The 13,900-nt window shown below is 33.8% G+C and overlaps 1 protein-coding gene across 1 annotated transcript; it reads left to right on the top strand.

The window, feature by feature from the left end:
• The first annotated feature begins 10,054 nt into the window (after window positions 1–10,054).
• On the top strand, window positions 10,055–10,828 carry LOC131034442 (glyoxylase I 4-like). Its single transcript, XM_057965937.2, has 3 exons — window positions 10,055–10,223; window positions 10,316–10,421; window positions 10,516–10,828. Exons 1-3 carry the CDS (start codon window positions 10,066–10,068, stop codon window positions 10,798–10,800), a joined length of 549 nt encoding a protein of 182 aa, XP_057821920.2. The 5' UTR covers window positions 10,055–10,065; the 3' UTR covers window positions 10,801–10,828.
• The last annotated feature ends 3,072 nt before the right edge of the window (window positions 10,829–13,900 follow it).

The raw sequence follows: 13,900 nt of genomic DNA, 5'->3' as shown, positions 1-13,900 counted from the left end.
TCCATGCCTATGACCACAATATTAAAGATTATTTATTGGCTTCTTAGCATCATAAACCCCTAATGCTTTGTTACGCCACCACCTCCTGCAAAGGAGGCGGAAAGCCGGTTTATAATGGTTAGCTATAAAGCCAAGAACTCTAGGTCTTCCAAACATGCCCCCAAACACATAAGGAAAGGAGATTCAATTTCACATTGTAGGCATCTAAAAATGGTTAACACTTGTGGTGTCATACTTTAACATGTCTGTGTTACCTAATTTTAAAGTTTTCACAGTTACTAACACTTCCCTCTATGTCTCGCATTTGATCTTTATCATCTATTAACAATGCGTTATTCTTCTACATTCTTTTCCCATTCGATTCCATGTCCTTGATTTTGAGTAATTAGGTCCTTTTAATATCAATTTTGATTCTCAATCGGTGATCTTGATCAACCTCTTATTTTAATTGCACATCAACAATTAGGGTTTTGTCCTAAATCTTTGTCATTTGCAGTATCAATCATCTTTCAATCAATTCTCAGTCAATTTGGATCAATTTGCATGATTTCCAATTGCCAATCATCATTCAGTCATTGATCTTTGTTAATATTAATCAATCCTTATCAAAACAACCTTTTTCAATTTTGATCGATATGTCATCAGTCTAAATCAATCATCAATCCTTGTCAACCTTGATCGATTTGTCATCAATCCCTTATCGATCATTGGTTACTTTCGATTGATTTGTCATCTATCTCTATCAATCAATGTCAAGTCCTCGTCAATTATCTCCTTGATCACGATCATCATCATTCATTTACCATATTAATTGCATCATGATATAGTTACATATGACCTAATTCATTTCTTCAATCTCTCTTAGGGTTTTGTGATTCCTTAATAATTTAATCCTTTTCACATCTCTTTAGGTTAAATGAATTTATTTCATGTATCCTATGTCTTGTGTCACAATTGAATTTTTAATTTGATTAGCTAATTGTCCTTTTTGTGGGACAATTAATAAATAAAAAATTGTTGGTGTAAATAATTATTCATCATGGATATTATTACACTTTATCTAAGTTTACTTAGGTACATGCATTTCATAGTAGTTTGGGTATGAGACGCTTGGGTGTTTGTGCCACATTGGGATAGCGTGTGTAGGAGAATTTCCACCTTTTATGATGTTGATTATATTGTTTCTCCTACCTACCCTTGTTTCTTATTGAGCCACATGTCATGTTTTTGTGCTCACATATTCATATGGCCTTGCCTATATATGCAGGCTCATCTACATTATTTATACAGGCAATCATTGAGCGCTTGATGATCCAGTTGATCATTATTTTCATCTTGATAGAATACAGTTTATTTCTATCATCTATTTTGTTCTCTCTTATTTGTTCTTTCCATTGCCTCTTGATCTTGGCAAAATCTCACATGGTATCAGAGCCATTAGAGTGTCATTGGTTTGCCAATTGAGAGAAATTTGATGCTATTTGGGGTTTGCATTTTGGAGCTTTCTATTGCAGGTTATTATTGAAGCTTGATGGGTCAAATCTAAGGTCACCATTGGATTGGGGAGGTCCAAGAAATTTAGTTTTGCCTTTTGTTTCATCCAAATCAGACTTCGGAGGCCAAATCTAGAGGCATTTGAAGTTTGAAGTTGTGGCGGAAATTTTCCAGAAATTATAATTTTGTAGGCAATTTTCAAATAGCGATATCTCACTCATCCTGACTCCTTTTTTCGAGCATTTTTTTTTTGTTTTAGGGTAGAATTTTGTGATCTATACAGTGGTGTAGGAGTTTTCTGATTTTTAGATACAGGTTTTTTCAGAAATCGTGAAATCCTGATTTTTACAACTTTGGAGGCTTCATTTGGGCTCATATGGACTCCTTTTCAGGTGCCATTTTTTTTGAAAGTGCATATTTTTTCATCTACTTTCATAATCTGCCATTTGTTTGCAGTAATTTTAAGTAGAAATCATACTTTCAGTATTTGGCCATTTTTGTTATATTTGGTACTTGTATTTTGCTTGGATCTCAATTTAGATCACGAGCAATATTTGTTGAAGTCTCTTAGATCCATTTTGAGAATTTGTAAATTGAAATCAGAAGTCCACTTTTCCATTATTTGCTAGTGCCAACATGATATTTTTATGAGGGGTCAGTTGTTCATTTATATCTCTTGGTGAAATTCCATTCGAAGGCATCTTCATCTGTAGTATTCTACATGGCTTCTTTGTTGGTGGCATCATTTTCATGTTTCCACATTTGAATATTTTATCATGATGTATTCTCTTTCTTGAACAATGTTGTACTCGCACTATCATAAAGTGCCACACCTCTTTGTATCTTGTTATTGTTGACTATTTGATGTAATCCTCTTGTACACGTAGATTAGGAATATCTTGTGAGACTTGGTGCATGGCTCCAGTTGAGACTTAGATTGTACACATTTGTGCATGGCTCCTGTGAAACTTGGATTGTACCAGTATTTCTGCTATTTCTGAGTATCTAGATGATTCTCACAACAGGTTGTCTCCATGCCTGATCTTGATTTTGTTGCAGCGAGTGATTCATCGTCATCGACTTGGTACCTAGTTTTGTCACACTTTGACATTATTGATGAAGCATTGGCTCTCTTTCTTCCTTATGGGGAGGTACTTTGGTCATCATCATTGGACCATGTTTGCAGGAGATTCAACATTGAGGGGGGGCTTCATGGTCTCCTCTTCTCTCTTATGGGGGGGACATATTTTTTGTTCTTCTCATTCCTCATTGAGAGCATTGTGTGCTTTCATTATCTCTCTTTTGGGGGATGGTTTTTTCCCATAAGGTTTTTCTCTCTTTCTCCATTTATGGGAGATTGCATTTGCATATTGTACATAGGTACCTATCATGGCCTCATAGCTGGGACCCATCTTGCATTGCTTAGTTGCATTGTAGACTTAAGTGCATTCCCCTAAGTTGCACTTAAGGGGGGGTGTTGGTGTAAATAATTATTCATCATGGATATTATTACACTTTACTTAAGTTTACTTAGGTACATGCATTTCATAGTAGTTTGGGTATGAGACACTTGGGTGTTTGTGCCACATTGGGATAGCTTGTGTAGGAGAATTTCCACCTTTTATGGTGTTGATCTTATCTTGTTGTTACATTCCACCTCATGTGGAATATTATATTGTTTATCCTACCTACCCACACCTATTTCCTACCTACCCTTGTTTCTTATTGAGCCACATGTCATGTTTGTGTGCTCACATATCCATATGGCCTTGCCTATATAAGTAGGCTCATCTACATTATTTATACGAGCAATCATTAAACGCTTGATGATCCAGTTGATCATTATTTTCATCTTGATAGAATACAGTTTATTTCTATCATCTATTTTGTTCTCTCTTATTTGTGCTTTCCATTGCCTCTTGATCTTGGCAAAATCTCACAAAAATTATTTATTGCCACCCTTTTTCTATCCTAATTTCCTCCACCTTTTTCTTGACTAATTTGTCTCCATCTTTTGCTCAATTATGAGGCTACTTTTGTGCTTAATTTGTCATAATTTTATGAGTTGTAATTGTTCCATTTTGTCATAATCAATTAGCATAATCTCCTCTCCAATTTGTCATAAATTGAGAAGCACAAATTTATCATGCCTTATAGTAATTTTTTAGAATCATGTCATTCAATCATTTGTCAATTTTGAATTAATTTTCCTCTTTCAATTTCTTGCATCATTTTGGAGACTTTTTTCTCTATGAATTGAGCTCTTTTCTCAATGATTTGGATATCCCGATTTTAAGTAACTATATGATGTCAATTTAACTTTGAATCTTCTCGCCTTGATTTCAATACACTTGCAAATAGGATTGAGAACCACAATAGCATTTGATTAGAGAATCATGAAGGATAATAGAGGGGATTATTTTGAGTGTATGAAGGATGGTTTGCATTTGCTTTCATTATTTTCCTTATTTATGCTTAGTTTTGTAACTTCATTGATGTGGGAATATGAATGCTATGTTATGCCTAACTTTTCCTCCTACACACATGTTTAAGAGTGTATAGACATAGGGAAAAAGCATGGAGTTGTGTCCCACTTTGGGCCAATTGAGGGTAGTCTGACTAGACTGAGTCCAACGGGACTAACCCTTGACCGCATGGTGCCACGTGGTGCCTACATGACTCCAAAATGACAACAAAAGTCTGGTCGAACTAAGTTCAACTAGAATCCCTTAGTTCAAATGCTTTCATTAAAAAAAAATTAATTAATTTTTATTGTTAGAACTAAGGTTAGTCCGGCCAGACTGAGTTCGATCAGACTCAATCCGGCTGGACTAGCCTATGTGTCATTTGATGTGGCACAAAAAAGGTGAAAAACTCTGCATTTTTGAAACTTTTCACTTCTGCTCAATTTTTCTTCAAGCAGAATATTTTTTTACAAAAATCGAAAAATACCCTTTTGTAGAGCTCAAAGTCACGAATCTAGACATATAATTTTTTGAGTATTTTAATTAATTTTAATTTTTTTTATTAATTAAACATTGCGAGTATCTTTTTTAAAGTTAAATAAGAGGCTGATTATAAATTTTAAAAAATAATTAAATGATATTAAAACAATTAAAAAAATATTTTTCACTAGATGAGAGAATCTTCTTGAAAAGGGTTTTTTTGTTTGGTTAATGATAAATTTTGTAGTCAAAAGGTGACATCGAATGAAAACTGTCAAATTTAGCTATGTTGGACTTCAAAATATTATAACGAGAAAAATATACATCAAAATTAATATTTTTTTAACACTGCATATATATGTTCTCTATTTGGAAAAAAAAAATAAAATAAAATAAAGTCCATTTCCATTTTTTTTGGTGATGCCAACCAGAACCCCTCATTTTTAGCATTTTTCAGCAATTAAAAAATCTATCTTTGAATTTATAAAAGAAAAATCAATTTTTTTTCAAAAAAATTTAAGAAATAACAAAACTAAGTTTCATTAATATTTCTACATTTGATCAGTTTACATCATTTCAAAATTCAATTTAGAAATGTTACTTTTATGCGGTCGAAGTTAAACAGTTTTAGTTGTGTTGTCTGGTTCCTTTATAAAAGTGTGACACAGGTTTGTGCTTTTACCCCAAAATGATGTTGGATGATGATAGTTACCGAAACTCAACCTGATTTGGTTGCTTTCAACCTCCATTTGGCCAATCATAACACACTTCCCCACCTATGGTGGGTCAAAGGAGATCTTTAATGCTCAATTTTTAGAATTAGATATTCTTTCCCTTTTGGAGGTTAAAGTGTTATAATTTTTTCTTTCTACTACATGTCTTATCAATTTGCCTTCTAAGTTTTTTTTTCCTATATTGAGTGTGCATTTGACTAAGGTAGATTTGTCACTTTTCTCTCAACTAAATGGAATCATCTTTTAGTTGATTGTGGATGTGACCCCACTAATAGACTAGTGCTGGCTAGTTTCAATGTGAAAAATAATTTCTTTGGGGTGATTAATGAATATGCTCCCAATGATGTTGTTGAGAAATATTTTCTCTAATATTGGATCACCAATTTAATGTTGGCTTACACTTTTGTTTTGTGCAAGGATTTCAACATGATTGAGATGCTACATGATGAATTCAAAGATTTTCTCATGCATTACATAACTAGTGAAACTAAGGCTTGGTTTTTTATGTGTAATAGATTGGGTCTTCTTGACTCAAATTCTAGCTTCTATCATGAGCATTCACCTTGGCATATGTGGACCAACTTGCAGTCTAGGATTGATAGTTTTAAAGTGGCTTGATCATGTCATGATTTTGACATAATATTTCTTTACTTTTTCCATCTATTATTCTTTACCTATCGAGCCATTATTGGAAGTTTTCTTATCTGACTACTTTCTCATATGAAATTGCATCAAACGATGATTTTTAATTCCCAAAGCTATGAATAGTCAATTCTTCCTTAACACATCTCAACTTAACCATAAGGCCACAAGGATGCATATCCAACAAGTTTGGAATCTTGAGACACATGCTTCACAGGGCATTGGATGGATTAATTGGTGGAATGAGATCATAACTTCTATGCCCTAGTTTCTTCACATCTATGGGTTCCAACTGGATCATTTTCGTCATAGCTTGTATCAGGCCACAATCTGAGAGATTTGCCTTGCAACTATTACCTTGGAAGCTCAGCCATTTGATTCCACAACCCAAGTTTAGCTAGCACATTGGAACTTTGATAGTATAAATAAATTACAAACACTTATGTTATCCATAGTGCCCAAATCAAGACCAAATTCAATTGGCTTAAAATTGGAGGCAAAGTGTCCAAGAATTTTTTTAATCCTTGTGGGCTTGATAGTCCTCTCATACCATCAAGAGAGTTCATGAAGGCCATCAAATCTTTCATGATTTGATTGATATCCTTCAATATTTTGTCTTCCATTATGTGAAAGTATGTAGTCCAGAAATACACCTTTGTAAGACAAATACTTTGCAACAAGGTCTTGAGGGTGTGGTTATCAGCTTTTGAATTCTTAGTGCTTTTTGTATGACCATATTATCTAATAGAGTGACCTCAAAGAGGTAGTTTTTTCTATGGCTAGTGAAAAAGCCCCTAGTCTTGATGGTTTGCCTTGTGAATTTTACAAGACCTTCAAGGATATGATTGGTAATGACCTACATAATGTGTATCTCAAAGCCATGTAAAATGCATCATTAGGTAATATCATAAATAAAGGCAATATTATGTTCCAACCTAAGATAGGTGACCTATAGGATATTAACAATTGACAACCAATCACTTTGTTGAATGTATCATACAAGATCATAGCCAAATAACTATCAATCAAGTTGTGCTCGACGTTGTTACTTATTGTTAGATGTAAAGACTAAATTCATTAAATCTAGATTGACTCTAGATAACATCATCACGGTTTGGGAAGGTATGGAAATGGCTTTCCAATCTTAACAAACATCTATTTTCATCAAAATTTATTTTTCTATGGCCTATGATTGCACTAAGTGACCCTTCATTTTGGACATAATTTAGGTACTTGGTTTTGTCCCTTGATTCATTCAAACCATCTAAATGTTATTTTCATATGATTCTACTTGAATTACCATCTTCGAGAAATAATCCCCCTCCTTTGCACTCTTTTGATTCATTAGATAAGGTTGTCCTCTTTCTCCAACTCTTTATGTTCTGGTTGTTGAAGGTTTTGGATACCTCCTTTCTCAAGTTGTTTCCCAATATCATGTGAAGGGGATTTTCCTAGCTAATTCCTCTCAATGGATTTCTAATGGGAACTTTTCCAATAGTTCTTTTCTTTCTCTTTGTGAAGAAGAAAACAATATCAACTAGGCTCTTTAGTGCCTTGAAATTTTTTGTCAAGCCTCTAGATCCAACATTTAATGGAAAAAAACCTCATTGTTATAGATAAGGATTTTTTCCCAAGTCAGCTTGGTTTTACTCTTTCCACCAGAAGTTAATTGATCATGCAAGGAAATATTTTAGTTATTGGGAATACCTTTCATCTTTCATGCAAATCCTTTTTGAGGTAAATGACAAGTTGTGATTGTGAAAATTAAGAGGATTTAGTATTCGATCACCAAGCCTCTCTCATTTTCCAGGAAATTTTAGATATGTTCCAAGATATATTGGCAACCACTCATGTTTACTATTCCTCATTCTTAGTCTTGTCAAAGGCTTCTTATTTGAAGATGAGGAAGCTAATCAGAGAGTTTGTTTGGTCTTCTAGAAACATATATCAAGGCTTTAATCTGGCACCCTAAGATTTTTGTTGCCTCTTGCATGAGGTTAAGGGTCTTGGATTGATTTCTATATGTTATCAAGGCATTGCATTGTGTGCTAAGTGAATCATTAGGGTGCTCACTGACAATGAGACCTGGAAAATTCTTCTTTTCCATTATATTTGCACGAGCATTCCTTAAGGTCTTTCAAATTGAAAAGGCCTAAACATTGGTACTCTTCTCCATATGAAGGAACCAATTCTCATTCAAGGCACCTTTGTAATTAAAAGTATTTGGAAAGCATAGGAAGCTATCAAGTCTTGGCTTTGTTGGGTTGAAGATGATTTCTACAATGGTTTTTCTATTAATTAATATTCCATTTGGTGGTCCCCTCTTTTAGCCTCTCAAGGGATGTTGTTGGCTCTCATACCTTGGATTTGTGCCTTAAATTTGTTCAAAAATAGAGAAAGAAATCTACCAAATTTTATTCACTTGACCACTAAGAATTTTATTCATTAGCCCATTTTTAAGTTAAAATATAGAATTTTTGGTTAAGACTAGGAGACTTAGTGGATGGTTCTTCGTGCCATACTTCCACAATTGCTCCATGAGATGAGTATGCATTGTTTTAAATCTTAGTGGAAGGATTGGAAATGGTTTCTCGGTACTCTCTTTTGAAATCAAACAAGCACTCTAAAAATTATTCTTGGTTGTCTCCATAATTGCATATGTCGATCAAATTAATTCTTGTTGTTAGTTACATTCCTCTTGAGGAATATGACAAAAGAGACAAGAAGCTACGTTGCCTGCAATTGTTGAGCCTAAGCTATCTTTTTTTTCTTAGTATTTGTTGTACTAAGGTCTCTGAATGGGGACTTGTCTTGCTCACATAGACATTCTCACTCCTAATTGTTCATTATGTAGTCAAATTAAGTCTCTCAAGAATCTGTTTTGGATTTGTCCTTGAGCTAAAGAAGCTTCCAGAACTAGATTCATGATTTCTTCAAGCTTTTCAAGCCCACCCCTTTTTCTTTGCACATTGTTTTTCTTAGGGATCAACCCCACCTTCCTCATAAATATACTCATAATTGGCACACCTTTAGGGTAGAATTCTCTTTGACAATATTTGGAAAGATAGAAATGCTACTTTTTCTAATCGCAATGTTGTTGATAGACATTTTTTATTATAATTTAAAACCATCATTGTTTCTAATGTTCTTATGCAAATTTAGGTGCAAGCAAGCAAAGTTGCACTTGAAGTTGTACATCTTTAGGAGTTGCTAGACCATTGGGGTAATGTCGCTTGCATTGTTACCCAAGTTCCTCCCAAATCCACATCCCCTCATGGGCATTGGTGCGCATTTACCAACAATTTTTGGTGGGATAGTCACGAAGATTGTGGGTCTAGCTTTCATGGTCTTATACCTCATAATCTTAGAGACTTTGCTGATTATGGTGGATGGCCTTAGCCTTCATGTCTATCATCTCCTCAACAAGACTCTGATTGGCTGAACAGTGGGAAATTCCCTCTTGTATTGCTCCCCATCTCTTTGATCAACACTTAGCTACTTCTTGAAGATAATTTAGAAGATGTAGCTAGTTAATGGCTCTACCCTTGGAGATGTTTGGGTGGAACTTTATGATCAAGATCCTCCCCCACTTAGCATAGGCACGATTGCTTGATTGCATTTTTGGGCTACATTGTAATCGTTTTTTCAATTTTCTTTCAAGGTTATGCCTTTTTATTTATTTTAATTAGACTAGTAGGTGTGTCTTCTTACCATCTTTTTTTTGTAATATTGTACTATTTTCTTTTTATTAGTGCAAAGTTAAATCAGATATAAAATCATAAAAAAATCGCACTCATCTTTAATGTGATACAATCATTAAAATAAATTGAAATATGCAAACCATGAAAAAAAAAACTCAAGCAACGCCACCTCTAGGCATTTATAATTCTATTTTCGTCGTCGTCTTATCTGATTTTGTAAAGTACATCGTCATCCAACCAACTTCGACAAAAGAAAGCCAAAAAAATAAAAAAATGAAGCAGCTTAACGCGTAGGACGATAGAGATTCTGAAAGTCAGACGACAGGTTGGATGACTCAGCAGAGTACATAATTTAATTACTTTGCTGACTTGTCAAGCACATCCACTTAAATGCCGATAATAATTCTGGTTATACATGACGTGTCAAAACACCCTGTACAAAGCGTCGTATAGCCAACAATCTCATGTATAAATACTAGAACCACATCTTTCCTCAGAATCTCCTTTCTCATAATTTCCCCCAAAAATTGGTATTTCTCGTTTATCATAATGGTTAACTCTGTACTAAGGAAGCCGCTGCCCTTGACTTCTTTAAATCACATATCTCTTGTCTGCAAATCTGTAGAGGAATCAATCAATTTCTATGAAAATGTGTTGGGTTTTGTTCCAATCAAGAGGCCTGGGTCCTTCGGCTTTGATGGAGCCTGGTTAGTTATTTTTTCAATTTTTTATGTCCGCCATTGTTTATCTGAATACCAATAACAACAATGGGATGATTGATATCTATCTATCTTTGCAGGTTGTTTAATTATGGAGTGGGCATACATCTGCTGCAATGTGACAACACAGACAATTTGCCCAGGAAATCAGAAATTGATCCAATGGATAATCACATTTCATTTCAGGTGGGAATACATCTTTGCCTAATCTGGGTTTTCTGGTTTTGTTTCTGGAAGATCTGTTTTGATGTTTTTTTTTGTGTGTGTATACATATTACAGTGTGAAAGTATGGAAGCAGTGGAGAGGATAATAGAGGAAATGAAGATAAAGTACGTGAAGAGAAGAGTGGAGGAAGGGGGATTATATATTGACCAGATATTTATGCATGATCCAGATGGTTTCATGATCGAGATGTGTAACTGTGAGAATCTGCCGGTTGTGCCATTGGGATCTTCTGCCTGTCTGAGATTACCATCCGTCATTAAACAGAGCAATAGTAAACAATCTCTGTTAAAACTTTCAAGCAATACAGAACATCGCGAAGGCTTTCCCATCTACGGCTAAGCCCATCACTCTTTCTTCTCAGGATCTGCTGGGCAGATCTTATAATTGTAATTATGATTTCTTTATTGATTGGTTATTATTTGTGGATGACGGATTTCTTTTGGGTCAAAGGGAATATTTATCTGTTGCAAATGTAAATCTTTTATCTAAGAAATGAATTATTCACAATTTGATTGACTACGTTAAAGATAAAACATCATTACAATAAAATTTCGTCCGAACACTATTCATCATATAAAACTTCAAAGTATGCGAATCTTGACCACTTTTTTATTTCCTTCAATTTTGATCAGGAAGCCAAAATATATCAATCTGCATGCCAAAATGTAACAATTCTTCGGTAACCAACAAAGGCTTTCGACATAAAGTAGTTCTTTTTCTGTGTTTTGTTTGTTTTGGCTGGTCGTTGCTGGTTTTGTGGGGCTTTTTTGCTGGATTTTGCTAGTTGCTATGCTGGTTTTTTGTTTGTTCCTTCTTGTTTCTTAATGCTCTTTTTTCTTAAAGATTTTTTGTAAATGGTTTCGGCCCCTTCAAAACCTGCTTTTACTGTAATAAAAAACAATGAAAGCTTTCGACAGTTTTTGATATACAATTTGATAGCTGATGTAGAGATAAATATGATAAAAATGCCAGCTTAAGCTTGGAGAGATTCTATAGACAAAGCTAGACGTACAGTTTTTATATTGCAAGTGGTCTCACAAAACAATCTAGTGCATTTTTATCCAAGAATATTGTTTGACAAATCTTATATAATTATATAGTTATACATGCACAAAAAACCATCAAAACAGATCTTCCATACTTTTATCCAAGAATATTGTTCAACATATTCATAAAATACTGTAAGAAAGCTAGAATTTGGAACCATTTTTATCCAAAATATTCTTAATTTGTTATAGATTTTCCAGATAACATAGGAACTACAAAAATTCTTGTAGAATTTAGAACCATTTTTATCCAAAATATTCTTAATTTGTCTATAGATTTTCGAGATAACATAGGAACTACAAAAATCTTGTATAAATAATACTGTATTTTGGTCACCACGAATAAATTCTACAGAGAGCATACAAGCAAAAAAATATATATTGTTGATAGCTTGCTTCTGGGATGACAATGTAAGAATTTGAAAAGCCCAAAGTTATAAAATACCATAAAATTCTAGGACATTTAAAATATTTTGTTATTCTGTGATATTATCTTGGATATTTTCCTCGAAGAAAGAAGTACATTAAAGTACATTAGAAGGCTTTATGTCCCTATGCACCACACAATTATGGGTTCCATGATGCAAATAATCAATAGCCTTGGAAATTCCTTTTGCTACTTGAAGTCTGTCAGGCCAGGACAGACAACCCGAGTACCTTTTTTCTCTGTAATTAAACCCACAAACTCATAACTAACCATAACCATAGTCATAGACAAAACGTAAAACAGATGATATTCTAGACTTCCTCGAGAGATAAACTTGTAAACCAGGAAGAGTCCTTGGGCATTGATGTAGAACCACGCAGAGGAACCACATGCCAATTTTTTAAATAGAAATTAAAATTTCATATATTTTTAATTATAATTATTTTTATTAGATAAATAGATAAGTGTCTTGAATCCATTACATTGAGTTTAAATGTAGCGAATTAGAGAAACAAAGAAACAACAAAATTGGCAGCCTGACCACTACTACAATTACCAATAGGAAACAGAAACCAACTTAAAAATGTGTAGACCAGAATAAAAAGATACATAACTTAGCCTTCTTTTTCGCAGAATCTTGAATATCCTTTAAGACTTCACTGTTTCTTCCTCTACCTCTTGATTGTCAATTGCCCAATAATAATGCCCATAACAAATTTTTTGTTATTTTTTTTATTTTTATATTATCCTATCAAGGAAATTCACAAGTCTATAAGACTATTATATGTCTTCTTCACCTTGCCTTGAAAATTATTGATGAGAGCATAAATGCTTTCCCAAATTTATTTTTGCAATTTCTACACTATTTTTTTTTTTTTTTAAAGTGAAAATGGTCTGCCACTAATAATATATATTTATAAATAAACTGATTCAAGAGAACCAAGAGGAAAGAATCAGTAAATTAAACCTCCCTTCTCAGCTCAAAATATAATGAAAGTATGACCTAATGAACTACCTATGGAAGAAAATTTCACCCGTATTTCGAATTACATATGTTTCATTTGAAAACAAATAGGATAGCTAAAGAGCTACCTAGCATGCTCGTAACGACAAAGTGTAGCTATCATCACCTGATAAGTTTACTCAGCATTTACAATTAAGTTTACATAATGGAATGTAAACTAATAAGACAATTTTTAATTTCATGGCATGCTTTGACTCAGGTTGGCAAACTTAACGTAGAGGGGTTGTTCATCAACAACAAAATCATAATCTGATCATCCTGGTAGCTGCGAGTTTTCTGCTTTGACTGCCATTCGCAAAAGGAAAAATTGTGCCACCGATGTAAGCATGTTGGACCAGAACCATGTTGAGGCAACAAACATCTTTTATACACCCTAAGAGCTGTGATTATCTAGAGAAGACCATCATTTGCACCGAACAAGATTGTGACACGGAATAGAACAAAATGCATCTTTTATACACTATTTTTGTTCTTGCATGTTTCTTTCGATTTTTTCTATTTTACTTTCGAAAACAACAAAATATACCTTAAAAGAGTCTAGAGTGTCATCCTAATTATCAATTCATTCACATTGATCTCCATCATTTGACTAGTCTTTCCTTTGATTCTCGTTAATGTCCTTAATATTCCTCTCACTCTCCTCTTTTTCAGAATCATTAACCTCATCTTTTTTGCTCTCTCTCTTCTTCGTTTTCTTCCTTGTCTTCTTGCTTCTCCTCATTTGCCTACCCTTCGTTCTTCTCCTCATCTTTTTGACCTTCCTCCTTAGCTTCTCGCTCCTCTCCTTCTTCAAGTAGAGAGTTTATAGATCATTCTTTGCCTTCTTGAAAAATATATTAACACTTTCTAATCCTCTTGAAAAAAAAATTATTTTTTAAAAATTCCAAGACATCTTTACTCATAGAGAATGATTTATATTTTATTATTCAAGATACATATTAG

This window comes from Cryptomeria japonica, chromosome 1 (genome assembly GCF_030272615.1).
Source record: "Cryptomeria japonica chromosome 1, Sugi_1.0, whole genome shotgun sequence".
NCBI lineage: Eukaryota > Viridiplantae > Streptophyta > Pinopsida > Cupressales > Cupressaceae > Cryptomeria > Cryptomeria japonica.
Note: the sequence above shows the minus strand (reverse complement) of the source record. Positions and strands in the feature narration are given on the sequence as shown.